Below are 24,585 nucleotides of genomic sequence, written 5' to 3'. Positions count from 1 at the left end.
TGTTACTAAGCTTCTATCTTGTGAACATGTTAAGAGGAGAGAAGTCATGATGCAAGACCATCATCTGAAGCATAATTTCTCTCCTATAACTTCAGGGCTCACTGGTCCTACCTGCTACCCACACTGTAGAGAAATTATTGGTCAGTTACTGGTTTTACCTTGGAATATTGCTCGCGATCAAGTTCTTGACTAGAACCAGACCCTGTTGTCTGCTTAAATCGATGCACTTTCATTTTCATCTGTCTCGTTCGCTCCTCCACTACTAAGCTTGCTGCAAAAACACACAACGGGAATCCGTTAAAAGACCGAAGCACCTCTGAGGAACCGAATGGTTTAAGATTTCAATGCTTTTGATAATGAATTCAAATAAAATATCAAAATCACATGATTAACAAACAAAAGGCAGAAGATAAAATGCTAGCAACTGGGGCTCTAACGATGAACGTGACTCAAATCACACAGGATGGAGACACAAAGGTTAGTAACCAAAGCTAAGGACCCCATGTCTTTATCGGAGATGAAATAATATCAATTCCATTCATAAGTGATTATGTGAAACTGAATTTGATTGTGAAAATATGCTCCCTATTGAATGAACTGGTTGCTTGTACACATAAAGCGAACACATCACACAAAGCTACACGTGCTTACTGAGATGCATGCACTCCAGGTAACACTGTTAGCTGAAGCAGGCACCTAAAAACTCATAACGGAGGAGCATCTGCGTTTCTGAGGCATTCTTATTAAATCCGTCACTTCTACCAACTGTTTTTCATGAATATTTGCCAATCTTAAAAATGGACTTGCTAAGGGAAAAGATTCAGTTTCTTTTTCTGAAAGCTCTGTCTGACCACAAAAATGAAATTCATACTTTTTGAAAATGTGATATAGAACTTTAGGTTTTTAATTTAAATTGTAAATAAATGAGTGTATTCCAGTTAAGCCTTTATTAATCTTCTAAGTAGTGTAGCAGGTGTAACTGTTTAGATGTGAAGTACTGCCTTCAGTAAAGTATGAGCTATTTTAAATCAGAATCCATCACAAGTAGCTTAAAGACCCTGTCTTTAATTTTTACATTCTTACAAATGAAAAAAATAAGAATACAGTTGTGGACATGTACCTGTGTTGCATGAGGGCTATGTTTATGCTTTATAACTTATCTTTGCCAATCTCTGCAACAAGTGCTAGAGTTTAAGTTGTTTACATACACATATATCTGACCAAAACCCATACTGTTTTGTAACTAATGTACGGGGGTTTCTGCCAAGAGGTTCTGTGATTTAAAGGAGAATGGGAATATTGATACATCTAATTGACCTGGTTGTCAATTTCCTGTCTAACAGGAATTTATAAAGACGCTTGCTGACAAATATTTTCCATTTCAGTAATTAAACATGGCCCGTGATCCTCGATAAAAGACACTGACACTTGTGGAAATTCAGTAAATATGTAGCTTTGGCTGTGTGTCCAAGTACAGACTAATAGCCCATGAGATAAGTACATGGTGTGAAATGTGTGGTAAATGTTTTAATTGTCTTTTAACACCAAGTTACTAGATATTTTGCTTTAAGTCAGTATATTAGACAGATGATATCAACCCCTAATGACACAGTTACAAGAATGAAGCAGTCACAACACTTGCTTTGAAAAAGTTGACTCGAGGTTGTAAATGATAACTATTGTGATTAACATGTGCCTCGATAAAGACCTTGGGAAGAGCAGTTTCTAAGTGTATTAATTACTTGACAATATATAAGGAGTCATAGTAAGTATTATAAAGCAAAATGCTATGCAAGAGAATTAGGAATTGAGAAAAATCATTGAAAATGTGAGCTGTACTTATAGAAAGTCATAAACCCCATGAGAAAATGTACAGGAGTCTGCTGTCTGCTGTCTGCCATCTGCCTGTGATGTGGGTAACTCCTCGGTCATCTGCTTCAGGCTTTGAGGAAGACAGATGAACTGTAAGCACCTGTACTCTACAATTAATGCTTAAAGCAAGTCCAAGTCATCTCTACTTGTGATAAAAGCAGATTTAAACGATGTCAGCTTAATATTCTCAGCAATGACAGACATTGTAAGAAACTTTTGACACTGGTTAGCCTACAGCTTTGTAACCTGCACATTTAGCATCATGTAATTCTTGGTGGGGAGCACTGAAAAGATTATTTCCCATGAGCTACAGCCTAAAGCAGTCTGAGATAGTGCTGGTGACTTAACCCTGCCAGGATAGCGCCTCGTTTCTTTAAATGAGAGACACAGAATTCCTGGGGAGAGCCTGAGAAACACACAGCAGGGTGGCCAAGAAGTCGTGGAAAAATTAAGGAAGATGCTTCAGATTGAAGGTGACGTGTGGTTAGCAAAGTACACGCAGATTACAGTTGTCCCTTAGAGAAGACCAGGTTTTTCATCCCTGAGAATGAAGGATGGCTGTCCATCTAATAAACCTGGAAGACCCTGCAGACAGGCTGGTTTGTCCTCAGCTACATATCTCCAGCTATATTTTGTTTTTATTCTTTTCTAAAGGCACCTTTATCCAGACTAGCAATTCTGAAGGCTCTTCTAAAGTTTACAGAAAGAAATGAGATTTCCTTTCTTACTCTCATTTCTTCTTCTTTCTCTTTATTAAATGTGGTCTTATTTTTTTTCCCCTTGGACGAGGCTGTTCTCTGTGTTGTTTTGCTCTCAAGGGGACCTGCTGGTGGCAAGGGCTGTCTGCCCTTCTGCTTTCAGAGGCAGGACAGGACCACGGCGGATACCAAAGGCGAACTGCAGCAGCAGTAGCAGCAGGATTTTTAAAGACTTTGAAAAACACCAACAACAAACTGAATCCTACAATGGTTCAACAACTTTACTCTGACCTCCCCAAAGTGATTAATATGCTATCTTTATTCCTAAAGAAGTGAAAGTTGACATCCTCTAAGCTGTCAAAGAAAGAAAATCTCCAAATCGTTTTCTTTTCAAAATCCTGACTCGTATCTATGTCCTCAGTGCTCGCTCTCGGATTCCAAGATCAGAAGTGAAATGCAAACAGCTTATCACTGACTTGCATCAAAAAGTCAGATAATTACATATAATTCACATTTGTAAAGAGTATTTCTCATTATTTCCTGAGGATGTGCACATTAGTGTGTATTCTGAAATAACTGTCAAAGAAATGGTCACGTTTCAGTAAAATTGTTTTTCATAAACATCAATGAAGAGGCTTCAGTGTGAACTGGGCAGTTCTTTAACTTTTCTACATATTTTGTGTATTGTACATTTTATTTTTCAACTGTAGATTATGGAATGAAGTGAAATCAATTCTGGATTAGTGGTATGTCAATCTAAATAGTAAGAAAGTTTATGAGTTAAAATGGAACATTTATCACAAATTGATAAAGAAAACATGATTATTAATGTACATGATTTACAGAGAGAATAATGTACTTGGTAATGATTAGAAATAAATCCTTGGAATATGATTAACCTTTGAATAACCAGTTAAAAGTAAAATTAACCACAGCTCAGAGAGCTCAAATATCTTACTTTGAAAAGAATGGTTATTCATTATTAAATTTTTTATATTAACAATGTTAATGCTAATAGCAAATTCAAAATATGAAATAAAATATTTTCTAATTCTTCCATAAATCCTAGCATTAAATTTACATTTTAGGAACACTCTGAATACTGGTAGCACTGGAAACTAACAAATCATCAAAGTGCCAGTTACTATTGCTTTTTAAAAAGATTTTAAATTTGAAGAACATCTGGATTTTAATTTTTTAATTTCAATACTGCCACATACTAGAGAGTTAAATAACCTTGCTCATGTTTTATAACAAATGTAATTATCACATAATTTCACTTAGTATTTTAATGAAAATATAGCTTCAGTTATAATTCCCATAGTGATAGTATGATAGCAATATAATTCATTTCCCTTAGCCACTAGAGTATAATTAACACTGTAATTTTATACAGAAGCTTTTTTTGTAAAGCTAGAATTTTTCACTATGTTTTCCACAAGCTGACTGATGTGTCTGATGTTAAATAGTGTCTTTTAAAAAACAAGTATTAATTGTCCTAAAAGATACTTATTGATTTTCATCCAGTTTCTTTAGATCAACTTTATATCCTCAGTTAATTTTAAATTCTGACATTTTTACCCAATGAATGTACTTAAATCAAATATTAACTCAACATTGCAATTAAGAAAGTTTAGAACTTTTTTAGAGTTTAAGTTAAAAAATAAAATACTTGTGAAATCATTTCTTCTAAACTCAATGAGAATAACTGATTGGAGCACAAAGAGTGAGATTTACTAGTTTTTTAATGGAAAATATTAGATATTATTGAATATAAAGTCAGATTAAAATAATTACTTATTTTTTCATGCCCCATGTTGTGCTATGAATTCTTAATCTAGTATTATAGATGATCTTTGGAGAAACTATGAAGAAGCTGTAATCATTAGGTTGGACCTATATGCACTTTTCTAGAACTATCCTTTCATAAGATTATTAAAGAGGCCTATGACTTAAAATAAAGCTAAAGAATCATTAATGTCTTCCCTAGTCCATCACTGAAAAATTTCCAATGTATCACCTCTTCCGAAGAGAAATGCAGTTTTCTGGGAAACTCCTTTGACTTGGCAGACGTTCATGACCTGCTTTAAAACACTGTAAATATTACAGCCCTGTGTAATGTGAGATAATTATAATTTAAACATTAAATTTTCATAAATATATTTTAAATATTATTCTTGAATATATAATTATGTAAATACAAATTTGTTCTGCTCTTCAAATTCCTTAAATCTTTCACATTTCCCCCTATGCATCTAGAAATTGACATGAATTTGCAGTTTCAAAGGCTTCTGCTTATAGGCAAAACAGATAATCCATACAATATATTGCTAAACCTACATTTTCAAGTATTCTAGGTGAAATATGAGTGCAAAAGAGAAAAGGAATAATGAAAATTTCTGTATTATTAAATATATTAAAGAAAAAAGGTTACTTAATTTTTTTGTTTTTTTTTAATAACAAGATTAGCTAGCGTATGTGTGAAGGGTAAAACATGGTAACATTTGTACAGGATAACAACCTTGTCTAAAGTTTGCTGGCACACTTTATGAAAAATTAGTGCCTCTGCATCCTTGCTGCTTGGTGATACAAAACGAGTTTGGGGACAGTGAAGCCCTGATCTGGGTCTAGTGTGTCGCAGAAAGAGTGATGATAAATGACCACAGGCCTGAAAGCTGTCAGAATTAAACATACGAATGAGATATCTGCAATGCCTCAATTACTGACATCACCGAGGAAATCCCTGCTCTGAAGCTTTTGTTTTCACAAATCACTCCTGGTGGGCACTCAGATACAATGAACAATGTAACAGGAAATGTGGAGATTGGAAAGTAATAAAAGATGGAAAAAAATGAGCTGGCTGAATCTGTAAACTTTGTAAGGTGTACAACACAGCCTGAAGAGAAAGAAAGATGCTTTTCTATTAGAAAACTTGAGACTGCAATATTTATCCCCACACATGGGTTTTCAGACTTAGAGGAACACAAACTGTTAAAATGTAGGAACATTCTCCACACATCTGGAAGCAATGGGGTCAAATGGTAAGAACTCAGGACTCAAAAACACTTGGCAGAGATTAAAATTTCAGACATACCACCATTCATCAGTGTGAACTTGATTGGTCTTGACATCTCACCTTCACCGTTTTCATTTGCAAAAAAAATGAAAAGTCTAAGGCATCACTTAGAGTAACTTTCTGCTGTTGGGGTCTCTGACTCTGTACTATCTCAATAAAGTGTTGACATTTTTCCGATATTTTTAAAAAATAGGAAGCTAACAACTTTCTCTCTTGCTCAACTAATTTCCAGCATTTTTACCTTTTTGTTTGTTTGTTTGTTTGTCAATTTACCAAAACCATAGAAGTTAAGGGGCAAAAATTACCAGTTATATTTGGTTATTTTTTATCTTTTATTTTTTTTTTGCCAATTAAAAGATAAAGCAGTCTTTTCTTGCCCATCCTTATCTTTGGAGTCATACAAGCATAAATAAGCAACTTTGATACAATACTCACATACCTACTTTTCTCCCTCCAACATATAGAATATGTGCATCTAAAGAGTAAATATTTAAAATATTTTGGCTATACAGCAATGCCCATATTCTGGGTCATTTTCCTAGAATAAAATTCATTTCAATTTGCAAGGGGGTAAATGTGCGCTTTCATGATTCTCTTGGATGTTAAGGATTATGCTACAGTAACATAAACAATAAAATAAAAGATACCATCTATCCAGGATGAGAAACATAAAACAAGCAAATAACAGGTGCAAAGTAAAAAGAACCATATCGCCTTTAAGGACTTGAAAAGAGGCTGTGTTTTGGTATAGAAAATTGGAATGAAATATCGATTTAGAAGAAAGAGGTAACTTCCATGTATCATCACTTATTTCTCTTTTGTCTGCAGCCAAAACCCCAAGGCCAACTCTTGTTTTAGCAGATTTTCACTCAACTACCTAAAACAAAGTTCAGAATTTCCAGCCCCATATATCACTTTAAGTGTCAAAAGAGCCAAGCCCCAGAGTAACAGTGAAAATATTAATCAGATAGTGGACAGATGAGAAAGTCAAACGAAAAATCTGTCATTTTACCCTGCCCTTTTGTTACCCAGACTTAAATAGCTTTTTATGTGTATGCCTGTCTTAAGAGCGAGCACTGTTCTCCTTACAAGCACAGAACGCAATCTTTGTGAGAGTAGTCCATGGACTTAAGGTTTCTCTTGGAACCCAAAGGGTCATGCTGTTCATCCCCAGGATCTCTGAACATGTTTATCCATCATTTTTTGTTAATCCAATTACACTGGTGGCAACAGAATCTATCTTGAAAGGTTTGATGGGGCGTAACTACTAAATTCAATGTCTCCTTTCTTTTTTGCAAAGAGTGGTGACAAATTTTAAAGTTTGCAAAACCAAATTACAGTATTCAGGGGAAATATACAGCTTTAGAGGAGAAAACCCAAAAGGTCTATTCATGGCTAGACATCCACCTTTTATCTTCTCTTGCAGAATCAGGGAGGAAGGGGCAAACCCTTCTCCCTCAAGGGCACATTTCTGGCAAGCTGACACCTGGTTGATTCAAGCGTTAATACTTCAAAATTTTAAAAATCTTTAATACTATTATAAAGCATCACATTTGAATCAGCAGAACACAAAAAAAATGGGTCCAAACCAAGAGTTCAGAACTATTGTACATGGATCACTTTCATATATCCCTAAAGTTTAAAAAGAAGGCTAGAATGACAAATACAGTTATAGGTTTGTGACAAAAAGAGAAATGGACCAATTCGATGCTTTTACTAACAGAGGCCTAAATGTTTATGACTAAACATTCACGAATATTCATGGCAAGTGTTCAAGAAAAGGAAAGCCCTAGAAGATTAAAGAACTTGAAATCTTTACACACAATAACATCAAATGAATCACCTGGGTAATATGCACCTGCTCAAAATGCAGTTAAGAAAAATGTGAACAAAGCTGAAATCCTTTTCTACATAATGACAGTAAAATAATGCTGCCTCTAAAGATTCACAAATAAATTAGTTTACTTATATTGGCAAAAGCCAAGTAACATGATTTTTCTCCTATAATGTGTTTCAAAAGCGCAACTCCATAAACAATAAATAATGTAACATAAAATCATTAAAATGATGTTTTTCACTTTTAATCTGAATTACATTTAATTCAGATTAATGCTAATAGTTTCATAAAGATTATAGTTTGAGTGCTTAGCATTCAAACTACTCTTGTCAACACTTCAAAAAGAAGATACAGATAATTTATTGGAGCATTTTTCTAACAGAAGTTTAAAAATTCGGTTGACTAGAGATAATCCTTAAATGGCCCTTATGACCTGTTTACAATAATTACTATATATTTTATTAGTTAAACAGGACCACAAAACAGATGCTAGCTCATTCCTTTTCAAATCCTTTAGTTACTTGAACTCTAAATGTACTTCATTCTCTTTATGGGTAAACTACACATTTCTTACAAGAAAGGGAATTCTACTTGTAGAAAAGACAGTATAATGGATTTTGTTATTATTCCAAATTGCTTCCAAAAGGCAAAAAGTTAATGCACTTTAGAGATCCTATCTTAAAGGCATATAAATTAGAAACTTATTGTGATAATAACATTTTTTCTCACCTGAAGCCTTTTAATTTCTGGTTCTGTTTTGATCTTCTTATATCATTATTTCGATGCCCCCAAACTACATTCATGGGCTCTTTAAAACTGTCCAAGAAATGTAGCAGAGAGGGAAAAATTGGCTTACTTTGAGAATAAATGATTTAAAATACGCCTATAAAACAGTCTGTGAATCCTAGAAAGATAGGGGGTACCTCAGCTTCCAACATACAAACAGGAGGTGAGAAAGAGGTAAGCAAGCTGGTGTGAACATTTCTATTTCCTCAGTTAACGTTTCAAGGTGAGACGGTGTCATCTTAGTCCAAATACAGTGGTTTCCTTTTCTCGGGGTGCAGGGTTCACTTGAAGAACAAGCCAGGGACTGCAAGGTCTGGCTGAGTGCATAAAACTGGGTCACGGGAGTGGCAGGGCCCCGGAGTGGCCTCCTGCACCCGAGGGGGAGGTGAGTGCAACCCAAGGAGTGGCCGGGTCGCGGGCTGCGGCTTCACGGGCCAGCTGTGTCCTGCAGCAGCTCTGGGCTTCCGGGCATGCTCTGCCCTCTTTCTATAAGAGGAATCACTACACTTCCTTGGCTTGTCCCGGGTCATTACCCTGATTATGTGATGTCACACCACAGTAGGAGCTTGGTCAGTGCTGAATGTGGGAGAGGCAGCCACGCCAAAGGTTCAGCACAAGGGCGCCTGAGTGAGGCTCCAGCCCAGATTCCTGTCCAAGCACGTCCCAAATGAGCAGCTGACCTGGGGCCAGGCTCTGCATCCCTCTATGCTGTAGTTCCCTCGGTTGATAAATGAGGATACGAATAGTTATGTCTCAAGGTGGGGCAGGAATACGATGAGATGAAGAGACGACCCTGTTAAGTCAAGACACTGACCTACAGGAAGTGCCCTATAACCTCTAACTCATATTAAGAATGTTCAGTATATTACACCTCTCTGCATGTGTTTTACAAAGTATGCTTAAAAATTATATACTGGTCCCCTACGTCCCCTTTGGGTAGGGTGACCAACCTCCCCATCCTGCCCAGAGTTTTCCTGGTTTTAGCACTGGGTATCTTGCATCTTGTGAAATCTCATTAATCCTGGACAAACTGGGAACATCTTACAAAGTTGTCTGCAATTCATCAAAAATCACCTCTCACTAGGGGTCCTGTAAGCCTGTGCTGTTACCTCCTGTAGTTAAGCCAGTCTGGACCACTCAGGGAACACTCAGGATAACCTAATTCTAAATTCTAAATACAGTCGACCTCAGAAATGTCAGCTCACAGCAGCAGGTTTCTACGCAAAACAAAACGTTTTCTTTCCTATGGGGCAGGTGAACCTACAACCTGACTCAACAGAAATTTCTTGGATTTGCTTATATCTTTTCTCACGCTTTTCATGGCTAAGCTGTGGCTCCCATAAATCCCAGGAAAGAAATGCAGCACCCTGGACTGCTCTCTACCTTCCTGGCTGCATTTGGAAACAAGTCTCTTGGATTGTTTTCAGTCACATGGTACATCCCATGAAGCTTATCTACACCCTATGTCCCAGGAAGACTGATGACACACCTCAGTTAGGACAAAAACGACCTTGTTAAAATGTAACAACCTGACATGCTCTGTAGTGAGGCTGTAAAGGTGCATAATTCACACATCTGAAGTTGTACAACCCATGAATTCTGCATTGTCTCGATTAGCAAATTAAAGCTTTGGCTAGCAATAATATAGGAGGAAGAGTTCTCCAAATAAACAACTATTATACTTATTTTCGGCTAAACAAATGAGGTCATTGACCCATCTCCAACATAACATTTTTTCGCATACTAAAATTTATCTTGCAAGTCTAAATAAATTCTTCTGAATGTAAGTACAGATGCATTGGCCATTTTTGTACTACTGAACCTAAATTTGTGTTTCTGATACCTGAATTAAAAATGCAAGATGGCCAGAAATCTATGAAAAATCTAGGGACCAAAGCCTAGGATCTCATAACATCTTGATCTGAACAACATTTTATTTTTATTAATATCTATTCATTGCCTAGTATTTCAGATACTTTGCCAGAATATGTATTATGTGCCAGAATATAAATAAATTTTCATAAACTAAAACTAATAGAAGGACTTGAATATTACCTCCCATTTTCAATCTATGACACTGAGAGACATAACACATACTTCACTGTACTCAAAGTTAGGAACATAAACTTGGGATTTGTGCCTATTAAAATAGAATGCAATCAAGTATAGAGGAAGGAGGTCCGAAGTAGGAGATGGGCTTGTCATCTATGTCACATCACCAGGGTGGATGGGTAAATCTCTGAACCTCTTTCAATCTGAGCTTCATCTTTCGTAAAAGGATGATGGTCCTCTCAGGACTAATTTTTAGAGTTACTGAGAACAATAAATTAATTACATCATCAAGCTACAAATAGTGAGCAAAGGTACTTTTGTTAAATTATATAATCTTTTAGCATTGTTAATATTATTTCTTTAAGCTGAAATCTCATATTCAAATATCTAATTATCAAGCCAATAGTCATACCTAACAAGGCGGCACATGAGAGTGGGTTGACGTCTGCATCTACATGAGATTCAAGTACAAAGACCAAACGTCACATGTGATCCGAAGGGCCAGGGCAGGTCAGCAAGGTGCCAACACAGCCGGGTAAATGGTTTCCCTCCAGTGTCCCTCAAGAAGGAAGAACTGATGGGTGTTCTAACCCTCCTGGGGCCAAGAGGAGCAGAATTCTGGCAGCCACTTTCCAATGCATGACCGCAGAGGGCCAAATATTCCATAAGGTTACTGCTGTTTAGAAGGAAAACCTAGGGATTTTCTACTCCTTTGCATCACAGACAGCAAGCATTAAACCCTGTATCTATGAGAGCAAGGGAATGCAAAAAACATAAAATAAATATGCTACTCTTTTCCAAACAGAATTGTTTTCTATTTGTCAGTGTTGAAAATAAATTTTGAAGCAAAAACACTCAATTTTAATCCTCTCTTTTTTGATGTGAACTGCTCACAATACAAAAAATTGACACCAAATGCCCTACAAAATCAGTGCAGGCAAAAAGCTATCTGTTAAATAATGTAGCTCATTATTTAAAAAAATGCAGTTACATAACTCACATACTATGAGAGAAAAGAAACAATATTCAATTGTTAAAAAGTTATGTTAATATTTACCTTTTGTGGATGAGTTATATTTTTCTTGTTCTTCAATGAATTAAATGCACATAATGATGGAAATAAAAGAAAGAAATCAGCAAATTTATAGTTAGACATGGAAATGTGAATCAACACAATGGCATGAATAATAAAAATATGTAACATATAATGTGATATGACAAACTTTAATGACAAACCATGAAGAAGTCTCAAACATGACACTAAAACCAATCAAAGAAAGAATGAATGCAACAATTTAAAGATTTTAAATAAAAGCATAAACATTGGGAAATTAATATATTTAGAATTTGAAAAAGTTTATTTTCTTGCCTTTGAAGAATTGCACAATATTTCAGCACCAGCTTTACTAAGATATTTCAATCTTAATATATGATAACATTTTATTATAAATGTACTTAAAAGCATATTTAATATTCAAAATTAACATTTTAATTTAAAAAATGATATCCTTTCAGATAATTTAAAATTTTATATAATAAATGAAAACATAAATTCCACTTTTGGTAGGTAGTAGGCATTTTCTTTTCACTGTGGAAAGTATTCTAGAACATTTTCTACCTGGGAAAAAATATATCCTACTTCAAGTGATCCTTTTCTCCTTCTCAAGTTAATTATATTAAACTATCTCAAAGTGAAATGTTCTCTGGAGATTACATTTCTCACACATTTCTTACGAATTTATCTGCCTCCTTGTTGGTACATCATTTACTGGGAAACAAGGGCCTATCTAGGTATTTTGAAGGGGCGTGCCATTAATGTTAGGTAGCAGAATACCAGAACAACAACAACAACAAAATAATTGGCACACTGTGTCAGCTTATGAATGATCTTTCAATAGGTTTTCTTAAAAAAATACCTATGCTGCACACACACATACAAAATCCCTTGGTTGGCTTCAGAAAACCATCCATTTTAATGCAACTGATCATCTTGCTTTTCGTCTCACACTACCTTAGGGTTACACTGGAATACAACATTGGAACATACCCAGAGGAGTTTCCTGAAAGCCTCTGCTCTCAATTATCACATACCTTTGGAGTTACCTAAATGTTAAGGCTACTTTTTCAGCTACTTTATCTCAAAATCTGTATCATAACCACAGCTATGCTTTCTCGCTAACTGTAACATAATCAGATTCCATGTAGAAAATAGGCTAGCATTCCTAATTTTTAAAAGAAATTCTAAAATACATTTTTAGAAGTTTAAGTAAATGTGTTTTTTCACATGATGTTAGCCTTTAAAAAATATATATACATATATATATATTGCTTTCACTGTACAAAGAGAGAATGGTTGAACTGAATTACAATGAGGAAAATAAGCATCCAAACAATCTATGAATCCTAAACACAATAATGCAGATAATTATATCCAGAAATTATGCATGAATAAAATTATAAGTTCATCAAGAAGTTATGACACTATTCAGGAATCTACATCATTTGAAATATTCACTCTTACCAGCCAATTGTCAACTCAGTTTTTTTAATAAAATACAATTATCCTTTGTTAAAAATTTTTTTAAAAAGTAAAAATAAACATAAAATGAGACTGGAAAGAAGGAGTCAAATGTGGGAGGGCCTTCATTGGTTGTAAATAAACTGCATTTGGCATTAGTCTTCACAGAATATGGAAGTAAATTTTAACATACAATATTAAAGGAAAAAATGACATGATTATATAGCCTTAAGAACATCAATGAACTCCATCTTCAGTAAAATAAGCTAAATTCTATTGAGCCCATGAATAAAATTAGACGTTGATTTTTAAAAACATATTCTAGGAAATACAAAGATGTCATGTGACCTGTTCAGCTTGAAATCGATCCATAGTAAGATGAAGGTGGGCAGTATCATCATTTACCAATGTCCCGAAACACATAGTAACAACATACAGTAAATCAGATCCATTTTAATTATAGAAAACCCAGATAAAATAGTACATGCTTGTTGTATTTTTAAATGGTTGTATCTATATGACTCTTAAGGTGATAAGCTTTAGGAACCTCAAACAGCAAGTGACTAGGAATGTATTTGTGATATTAACTATCAAAATAACTCCACCAATTTCATCCTCAGTCATTCCTTTCTTCCCACCTCAATTCAATCCTTACAAATTGGTGATTTCTCTGAAAGACAACTGTGAATACGAATATCATAATGCAGTAATATTGACTGATACTAACAACCAAACATGAGTTTAAAAAAACACAAAGTCTAGCACACATTTCATCTGGTTTTGTAGAAGCAAGTCTTATTTCTATAGGTTAATAAAACTATAATCTCACTATATGAGAGTTATATTCAATACCCTCATATGCTTTTGAATCTTAAATGTTTTAGCAACTGGAGGAAATGCAAAGAATTTTAGGAACACATGATTTTTGGATATCAATCTTTAGTACACTATGGCCAGTAGTGAGTTTGCAGTTGAACACTAGTACCTATAGTTCTTTTGGTTGTGCAACAGGAGTCCGTGACTGAATAATTTAAACAAACACCACCTTTTTTAAGATAAATTTTAAGACAATTTCATTTAGACTATTGCTAATTATAGCCTTAATAATATTACATTAATTATGTATGTTATCTTCTCAAAATGTTCCCAAATAAGAGAAAGTTTGTTAAAGACATGAATTGAGAATTCCCATGAATTAATTGCTATTTTAGAAAAGAAAGTCAGAGTTTCACATAGCCTTTTATTTTTCTGATTAGCTAAATGAATAACCTTATAATGACCCTGAATATTAAAGCATGGCATATCAACAGGACGCATGATTTTTAAAAAAGAATACAAATTCAGAATTTATTGTAGCAACATTTTTCTGTCAATAAGATGACACTTCTTAAAATCTAGACTAATTTTCTTATAACCAAGTACTCTGTGTACAGTCTGTCATATCAGTCTTTGCAAAAGCATATTTATCTTCTTTGACCACTAATATTTCAACGACACATTCAGTAAAGTGCTTTGAGGGGATAGAACACATATTCAGCAATATAGAAGGAAATATACAAGTTTTACATTAGCAACAACCAACACTGTTGAAAAAAATATTCAAAATGTTAACCTTTCAGTTGTTTCACAGGGATGAAGATTTTTAACACACATTTTAAATATAAGTTGACTGTATTCACATTACAACCCCAAATTAAACATTATTTCACTAAATTGCTTAAAAAATTTATGATAACATTTACTGATAACATATCATTTCACTTACTGAGAAATGGGAAGGCACTTTGAGTCACATGAAGAAATCTGACTCTTTCAACTGTGTTTAACTCTCAGCCAAGTAGCTTAGTGAATTTAATTTCCAGGAAAATATATCCCCCACTCCCACCCCCTCTCTATCTAGAAGATAAAAACAATGGGTATATGCTTAAAATAAGGGAAATCTAAGTGATGTTAACTGTTTAAAGACACTAAAAGGTGTTTTCTAAGTCAGTTTTTAATCATCAGACATGAAAAATATGAGATACTGCAAGTAAGTTCAAATAAAAAAAACACTAGCCAAGCCTTCAATATGAGTTTCATTTAAAAATATTTTTAAAATAAAGTTAAATAAGTCTTCTTTTAACACCAAAAATACCGTATTGTACTGAGGTCTTTAAAGTTTTATTTTTTGCCTTGGTACCGTTGGAAGAAGTATCTCTAAAGGGCTCGTTTATTTCTTTTAACTGACCATCTGAAATTCATTCATTCACTCACTTAGCAGAAACAGCACGGAGGTACCAATTGTTATACCCAGGTGCTGGGTAACTTGAGTTCTTAGGATTCATCAGACTACATGCAACCAGAATATGATTCCGTTAACAGAAGGCATATAGAAAGAGGGCTTTCTCGAAGCCAGGCTTTGGGCCGGCTCCCTCTGTGGATACCTTGTTCTATGCTGCCGCTTCGCACGGGCACCTGCGGGAGCTGCCTGCCCCGGCGGCTGCTGAAGGCGGCGTCCGCGGGCGGGGACCGGGTGGGGCTCGCCTGCCGGTGCGTCCTGCGGGGGAGACAGACAGGGGCAAATCACACGATGAAACCCCGGGGGGCCTGACAAAAATCCCTGGCTTCTTCCTGCTACTGCTAAAAGAGCCGTCACGCCCCTACGTGGGCCTTTGGAAGTACAATCAAATTCTCTTACATGATGTGCATAAAATGACTATGATCAAAAAAGGGGCCAAAAGAGGAATGGTTCCGCCACAGACAGCGCTGCAGAATGAATTTCTGAACAGGGCAGAACTGAACACTCTTCCTTGCATAAACTCTGCACGAAGCTGTGGCTCGCTGTTCAGGTGTCCATTTTCGGTAGTACTGGAGGGAATGTATCTACTCACAGCCTCTGAATCTTAACAACGTGCGTCAATTATTTAAGATAGGCTGCTAGACTGCTACAATTAAATCCATGTAAGTGACGAGAGTAGTTATAGTTTTAGACTTTTATAAGCTACCATTCACTTGCAATTTATTTTTAAATAGGAAACGTCTGAAAAGATATGTATAAAAAGAACCTTGGGCACATGGTATGAAATATACTGGGGAACAGATCAAAATTACAGATAGAAATTTAAGAAGCGTGCGGATACATTACTACTGTACTGGAGTAAGCTGACCTCTATCTACTATTATTCAAACTTTTTTTTTTTATATACTTAAGAATTTTAAAGCACTCTCAGAATTTTGTGAACAAAGATGAAAGACTTTTTTTTTTTCTTTTCTGATTCTTCTTATACATTTTAAAGCAAATATACATTTAATTTCAGGCAATTTCTTATAAAGAACTTCACATAATTAAAAAAAAAAGAAGTATATATGAATATGCCACAAACAGATGGAAGGACGGAACACAGGCAAGTTTAGTTTTCAGTGATGGCTGGTCGGCAGGAGGTATAGAAGAGAAGGTCACCAGCACAGTGAAGGAGGATGCAGGCAAGGGTGGATGCAGAGGGGTTTAAGTGTCACAAAGGATCAAGAGCCATGGCGCCGTAATGAGTGCGAGTGTCGAGAGCTCAGGAAGGCACAAGACCACAGCGACACCTGGAGGCAGACACTGAACAGCGACCTTGTCAGGAGCGGAGAAGGTGGCGCGGACCCTCCGGGGGCAAGGTGGTGCCTAGGGCACAGTGCTCTGACACTAGGGTGCTCGCTCGAGCGGGAGCGAGCGGGATGTTTCCCCCTAAGGACTGGCTGATCAGTCGCTCTCGCGGCTGCGTATCCCCTTCTAGAAAGACATGGTGGGAGAACCCTAAAACATTAGGGTCAGAAAAGATCTTCAGTCAGCAGGTCACATCCACATCTGTCCAAGGAAAACCTGGTTACTCGTACAAGACAGTGATTTGTAAAACCCAGGAGCAAACCCATCCCAATGTTACTGAACGGGACTGCACATCAAACGGACGCGTTATCCCGAACCTGCACGCCCAGTGGTCCTGAGAGAACCCATCTGGGTTCCCCCAGGATGACAAGTCTTCAAGGCCCACAAGACCGAGACTTTGGACTCTAGTGTCTTACTGAGCTGATCTCTGGTGCCTGGAACACAGGAGCACAGACACCATGAGCTCAGTAAAGAGATCGGGGCTTCAGAGCAAGCACCGTCAGGACAGTGAGCCCGGGGACACTTGAAGCACTTGCCTTCAAGAAGGAGCAATGCACTCTGCCCATTCATAATGTTCATAATTGGACTCTGCAATAGGAAGTTCCTACCAAACAGCAAAGGGAAGCTATCTTCTGAGGTTAATTTAAATAGATCAACAAATTAAAATGATATATAGTGGAGAATGCTTTTTGAGCTGACTAAATGCAGGTGGCTGATATATGGATAAAAACACATCCTCTAACACATAAAGGTATTGGCAAGGATATATCCTTTTTTTTGTCCATATATTGTCCATATATTGACAGCTGTTTTAATATAGTGTTCAAAATTATTATGAAGCCAATTTATAAATTAAGGATTAAGAATTAAAAACTGATGTTTACATGTGAATATATCTGTGTATATATTATATATATGCTTCTTTAAAACATACACATTTTTGCTTTATTTATCATTTTTTGTATTTTAAATAAAGTGTACATTTAAAATACCTAATCTGTATTATTTCTCATAGTCACAGAAGCCAAGAAATAACACTTCATCCTTTTGAAAACAATGCTGTAATAGTCAGTTAAGTAATTTAAAGTGGTGAGACAAAAATCCATACTTATCACTACAGGAAGTAGTGATACATTAATTACCAAGTGCTTTATTCAACTTTTATTTGGGTTGACAATTTTTCTCTTAATTAGACTGTCTTTTGCAGCTGCAGTTATGTAGATTCAGGGTATATCCTCTATTTTCAAACAATAAAATGGGAAAATGTCAGATTTTAGAGCATAAAAAGGTACAGCTTAGGTACCTAATGTTCATTTAACCTTTTTGAGCTCTGAATTAATGCTGCATCAGACCCTAAGGCATATCCAGAAACCTGGATGGTCATTTTGATTGCTGAATTAATGGAAGAAAGCTGGCATCATGTATCAAAACTGTTCATTCATTCTGGATTGACTTCTCACATGAACTCCATTCTACATAATTAACTTACATGGGAAGGATCAAGGTATGATCACGTCCTTTCCAATGATATAAATAATGAGTTTTTATCTATTATTCTTTAAAAGCAATTATCATGAGAATAAATTTCAACATTCCCTTGTAGAAAATACACTCTAATGTGGTTTGAAAGTTTAAAAATATAGTTTTTACCCTAGTCCAGACAAATTTCACAGATCTTGCAATTTCACTAAAATCTTGCTTCATTACTTAATGCAATTCATAAACTAAAAGAACTTCCTAAATACAACCTGAAATGTGAATAAAAAAGATGAGTCTATATGGCCCCAAAGTAAATGACAAAAATATAAAAAGCACAGTTCGCTGGTGGTCCAGTGGTGAAGGCTTTGCATTGCCACTGAATGGGGCATGGTTTCAATTCCTGGTTGGGGAACTAAGAGCTCCCATGCCTTGAGACACGGTCAAATATCTATCTATCTATCTATCTATCTATCTATCTATCTATCTATCTATCTATCTATCTAATTTGCCACTTATTTTGTATAAATATAAAAAAGCAATTTCAGGGGCAAATAAGTGCAAATTCATTTCTCGATGAACGTTACACAGATCCTCCCAAGCCAGGAGCTTTCAGGGCCTAAGCTTTCAGTGCCCTGTTGGGGGTTAATTACTTAGCGCCAGGGCTGTTTTTCCTTTGAAACCAATCACAAGTCCCTCAGGAACAAAACAGCTTCTGCTCCCGCCAATCTATAACTAGTATGGAAGCGCAGACTCTGATGAGGTGTGGAAACCCTTCTGCCTGAGGATAAAGGAGACTGGATCACAGGAGGGGGGCAAAGGGGAGTGAGGAGGCAAGGGCTGGAGAGAGATGAGCCAGGCTTTGGAGAAAGAGATGGCAGAGCCAAGGAGCGTTTCTTTCAGAGGAGAGGAAGGAGGGTGAATCAGGAAATTCTGAGGTCCAGGAGTGAGATGGGAGGAAATCCAGACTATTCCATGAAATGGGACCTGCTGAGAATGTAAAGGTATCTGAGGGAAAGAGACCAGCAAGGAGCAGGACAGAGGATGGACAGGGAGTGAATGATGAAGAAGGAGGGCGATGGGAGAAAAGTGTTCCTCAGCGGGCATCCACATGGTGCCGTCTGCACACACCAGGTTCTAGCGTGTCTGTGTGTGTTCAGATGTGTGTGCGCATGCATGTGGTGTGGTGTACATATCACATACATACACGTGTGCCTTTTTTGCATTCTCACAACAGCTCTTTAAAGTATTATCATTCCTATGTTATAGATGGGAAAACGGGGGCTAATATCGTCAACTGCAAAAAGACAAATAACTAGCTTGATAAAGGCAGGACCCACAGAGTATATGAAGACCCAATACTGCTCTCTTTTCCGCCTTTGAGACAGAACTAGCTTCTATTATCATGAGATGAAACATGGTAATATCACATCCCTGGGTGTATTGTTCATCTTGCAAAACAAAACATAAATGCATGTCCAGTAACAAATTGTTTGACAAGATTTAATAGAATCGCATTTTGAGAGTTTATAGGAACAAAATATATGGAAAATGTATTTAATGAATATCAGCTCTGCTTCATATGTCTACACATAACATACTTTTGAAATAAAAATAGTGAGGGTTCTAGAACAAAATATAAATCCAACATAACTACAACTCCAGTTCACTGTTTCCAAACGAGTTTCTAAATATTTACTGCTGAGTTCAACCCATGCCTACTGTCTTCACGTAAGACTAGTGTTCTTGAAGTGAAGTTAACATTTCCCTGCCAAAATTTTAGCTTGTTCGACATTTCTGTTGCTGCAAGGAGATTTGCAGGAAATTGCTTCTATTGCTGCTTAAAAATAGAGTCCTTTTTAAAAAATTACTTGCTAAAGGATAGACAAGCATGTGGTACTTAAGGTCACCATGGTTCCTCCCGTGGTGGCTGTGACTTGTTTCAGGAGCACCAGCACAACAGAAAATGAATGCGTAAGCAATTCTAAGTATCAACCCTGGCCAAGCATCCCCCAGTCAGGATTCAGAAAGCAGGTTCCACAAGAGGAAAAGTCCCCAGAGCAGGACGTGCAGCAGTGCTAACAGTCTGCAGAGCTCAATGCACATGAGGGTGAAAAGATACACATTTATTTACTAAGGAGCTTCCTCAGAGGTTCTGAAGCTCTGCTTCAAGGGCTGGGCATGTAAGCCAGAAATCAGTTCTGCCTTTCTTCTATCTAGAAACAGTTATCATAGCTTTCAAAACATTTTCTTGCATGGCTATTCCTGAAAAGGTCACGTTTTTGAGGCCAACAAAGGGCCTTAAAAGTTATGATCGCCACACAGCAAATTCTGCCTGAGGCCAAGATGGGTCTGTGTGCTGGGGCTCCTCTGAGGAGCCGTCAATTCCTGAGGCCAAGAATCAGTGTCCAGAGCATTCACACTGTGGCCTCACTCACCTGTAGCTGAACATCAACTGAGAAGGTATCTTCAAAAGAAATGAGCGCTAACGTAAACCTAGAAAATCCAGGCCAATTCTTCTATTGTAATGAGCTATTCATCAATTCCCTTGAAAGCTAAGCATGTGACTATTTACACTCTAATAAAAATCAATGAAGAGCTTTAATTATAAGCAAACAAATTCAAATACCTAACAGGCCTGAGTTTTCTACATGAAAACCTACAAGCAGAATAAGTAAAGGAAAGAGCAATATGAATATGGCTCTGAAGCAAAGATTTGAGACTGGGGGGAATAGAATCCCTTCTGGGGGGATTCCTCCCCCCCCTTCTGGGGGAAAGATTTGTGATTATCCACACACATGTTGTGACTCAGACTGTAAAGAATCTGCCTGCAATGCAGGACACCCAGGTTCGATTCCTGGATTAGGAAGATCCCCTAGAGAAAGAAATGGCAACCCACTCCAGTATTCTTGCCTGGAGAATTACATAGACAGAGGAGCCGGATGGGCTACAGTCTGTGGGGTTACAAACAGTCAGACACGACTGAGCAACTAACAACAACAACACACGTGTTCAGTGTTGCCAGGAATGATGCTTAAATACCCCTCATCTGGAGGGAAACACGTTCAGTTACCTCTAGAATCATCTAACATTCTGTAAAACCGTATCTTATTGTCAAAAAATCTTGTTCATTGATTTTGGAAAAGGGTACATGGCAGACATTTAACTAGTAATTGTTAAATGAACTAAAGAGGCCTCAGTGGAATATAAAGAATATGAAACTTTGAGGAAAGTTTTCAATCTTGTGAAAATAAGTGGGAGGAGCTTAAGTAATTTACATTCTGGTAAAGAGACTGTATTATATGTATTGAGAGTAAAGAAAATGCAAACAGTTACACAATCAGTATTTTCATTACATTCTTCTCATCTATCATCTAGCTAGCTAGCTAGCCACGTATCTATTTCTCTATCCATCAATGTATATATATATATATATCTATTTGTCTGTCCACCTATGTATGAATCTGTGCTTATATGCACGTATGTATGTATGTTGTTGTTCAGTCCCTAAGTTGTGTCCAACTGTTCGTGACCCTACAGACTGCAGCACGCCAGGCTTCCCTGTCCCTCACTATCTTCCTGAGTTTGCTCAAACTCATGTTCACTGTGTCAGTGATGCCATTCAATCATCTCACCGTCTGTGGCCCCCTTCTCCTCCTGCCCTCAGTATTTCCTAGCATCAGGATCTTTCCCAGTGAGCAAGCCAGTTATTCTCATCAGGTGGCCAAAGCATTGACCGACAAAGTTTTGAGCGAAAAACACGCTCACTTTTTCAGGAAATCTTGGTTTCCACTAGGCCATCCTGACAAACTAGGAATTCTGTAATGGAAAACAGTCCCTTCTGAATTATCCTGACGTACTCACTCGCTGCTGCTGTGCTCCATGTACATTCTGAGTTTGAAATTTCAACTTTGCCTGCTGAAGGTATCTTCTAGAGTTTTCTGGGAGGAGAAAAAGTGGAACATTCACTTAAAATTGTATAAAGTGAGCTTCATCATGAGTCCTTCCAATGAATATTCAGGGTTGATTTCCTTTAGGATTGACTTGCTTGAACTCCTGGCAGTCCAAGGGACTCTCAAGAGCATTTTAAATCTAGCACCATAATTCAAAAGTATCAATTCTTCAGCACTCAGCCTTCTCTGTGGTTAAACTCTAACATCCATATACAAACCTTGTCAGCAAAGTGGTATCTCTGCTTTTCAATACACTGTCTAGATCTGTCACAGTTTTTCTTACAAAGAGCAAGCGTCTTTTAATTTCAGGGCTGCAGTCACCATCCACAGTGATTTTGGAGCCCTAGAAAATAAAATCTGTCACTGTTTCCACTGTTTCCCCATCTATTTGCCATGAAGTGATGGGACCAGATGCCATGATCTTAGTTTCTTGAATGTTTAGTTTTAAGCCAGCTTTTTCATGCTTCTCTTTCACTCTCATCAAGAGGCTCTTTTATTCTTCCTCATTTCCTGCCGCTAAAGCAGTATCATCAGCATATTTGTGGTTGTTGATATTTCTCCCAGAAATCTTGATTCCAGTTTGTGATTCATCCATCCCTGCATTTTACATGATGTACTCTGCATATAAGTTAAATAAGCAGGGTGATTATAGCCTTGATGTACTCCTTTCCCAATCTGGAACCAGTCTGTTGTTCCATGTTTGGTCCTAACTGTTGCTTCTTTATCTGCATACTGGTTTCTCTGGAGGCAGGTACGGTGGGTGGTCTGGTATGCCCATCTCTTTAATAATTTTCCACAGATTATTGTGATCAAGAGAGTTAAAGACTTTAGCGTAGTCAATGAAGCAGAAATAGACATTTTTTGGGGGGGAATTCCCTTACTTTTTCTATGATACACTGGATGTTGGCAATTTGATCTCTGGTTCCTCTGCTATTTCTAAATCCAGCTTATACATCTGGAAGTTCTCAGTTCACGTACTCCTGAAGCCTAGCTTGAAGGATTTTGAGTATTACCTTGCTAGCATGTGAAATGACTGCAACTGTATGGTAGTTTGTACATTATTTGACACTGCCTTTCTTTGGATTTGGAAAGAAAACTGACCTTCTCCAGTCCTGTGGCCACTGCTGAGCTTTCCAAATTTGCTGGCATATTGAGTGCAGCACTTTAACAGCATCATCTTTTAGGATCTTAAATAGGTCAGCTGGAATTCCATCACATCTGCTAACTTTGTTCATTGTAATTCTTCCTCCAGCCCACTTGACTTCACACTCAAAGACATCTGGCTCCAGGTGAGTGACCACACCTTTGTGGTTATCTGGGTCATTAAGACTTTGTTTGTATAGTTTCTCTGTGTATTCCTGCCACCTCTTCTTAATCTCTTCTGCTTCTGTTAGGTCCCTGCCATTTCAGTCCTTTATGGTGCCCATCTTCGTATGAAATATTCCCTTAGTATCTGCAATATTGTTGAAGTGATCTCTAGTCTTTCCCACTCTACTGTTTTCCTCTTTTTTTTTTTCTTTTTGCATTGTTCACTTAAGAAGGCTTCCTTTTCTCTCCTTGCTATTCTCTTCAACTTTGCATTCAGTTGGGTATATCTTTCCCTTTCTCCTTTGCCTTTTATTTCTCTTCTTTTCTCAGATGTTTGTATGGCCTCCTCAGACAACCATCAGGCCTTTTTCCATTTCTTTTTCTTTGGCATGTTTTTGGTCATTGCCTTCTGTACAATGTTACAAACCTCTGTCCATAATTCTTCAGGCACTCTTTCTGACGTTATCTGCTTACTTATCTGTTCATCTATATATCTATTTCTCTGTCCATCTATTTTTTTATGTATGTACGTTATCTATCATGGGCTTTCCCTGGTGGCTTAGTCGTAAAGAATTTGCCTGCAATGCAGGAGATGGGTTGAGAAGATCCCCTGGAGAAGAAAATGCAACCCACTCCAGTATTCTTGCCTTGGAAATCCCAGGGACAGAGAAGTCTGGCTAGCTACAGTCCACAAGATCACAAAGAATCAGACACAAGTTAGCAGCTGGCACTATCTATCACCACTATTGGTCTATTTTATCTACCTGTCCATCTATGTAAGTATGTATGTATGTATGTATTTCTATCTCTATAAGATGGGTATGTATCTATTTATTCAATGTCTCTGCAAAACTGAATTTCTACTCAGCACTTTTTTTTTTTGGTTCCTGGGATCCTTGTTCCATTGTAAGTTAAGCTGCCTAAATAGTCCATATCTCCATAGATCATGACCCAGAAGCCAATTCAATCTCCTGTTCACCCACAATGCCTGATGTGACTAATACCTACTCATTTTTCTAACCTGACCTAAGAGGTATTATCCTCTGGAAAGCTTTCCTTTCTTTGTTGCTCGCTGTTCTATTCCTTGAACTGGACACACAGCTTGGCACATATTTGTTGACTGCATGGACCACTGAACTGCAGTTTCCCTGTTCGCCAAGTTTCCTTCTTATGACAGCCTCGCGGGTGTTTCCCATCTAGCCCTGGGTCTTTCAAGCCACTTTCCAAAGTGGTGTTCACGTGGTCTACAACTTTGGGACTCAGACCAATCATGTGGAAGGAACTGCCGTGGCTCAAGGAGTAGTAAGGTAGAAGTTAAAATTCTATACCACAGCGTGTGAGAATTTACAGCACATTTATAGCAATCTTTAAGAATTTATCC

At 37.1% G+C, this 24,585-nt stretch overlaps 1 protein-coding gene across 41 annotated transcripts in view; it reads right to left on the bottom strand.

Moving 5' to 3' along the window:
* RIMS1 (regulating synaptic membrane exocytosis 1) overlaps positions 1-24,585 on the bottom strand; it is a 592,480-nt gene that overhangs the window by 109,536 nt on the left and 458,359 nt on the right. For 18 of the 41 annotated variants that reach the window (XM_065911753.1, XM_065911751.1, XM_065911754.1 and 15 more), the window contains 2 exons: positions 15,263-15,375; positions 159-271 (listed from right to left, as the gene is read on the bottom strand). In XM_065911753.1, coding sequence (XP_065767825.1) covers positions 159-271; positions 15,263-15,375 — 226 coding nt within the window. Of the gene's footprint in view, positions 1-158; positions 272-11,378; positions 11,409-15,262; positions 15,376-16,434; positions 16,618-24,585 lie in introns of all 41 variants that reach the window. The other 23 variants (XM_065911778.1, XM_065911780.1, XM_065911785.1 and 20 more) reach the window with 4 other exon arrangements.

Source organism: Muntiacus reevesi, chromosome 19 (assembly GCF_963930625.1).
Source record: "Muntiacus reevesi chromosome 19, mMunRee1.1, whole genome shotgun sequence".
Taxonomy (NCBI): domain Eukaryota; kingdom Metazoa; phylum Chordata; class Mammalia; order Artiodactyla; family Cervidae; genus Muntiacus; species Muntiacus reevesi.
This window is presented reverse-complemented; position numbering and strand designations above follow the sequence as displayed.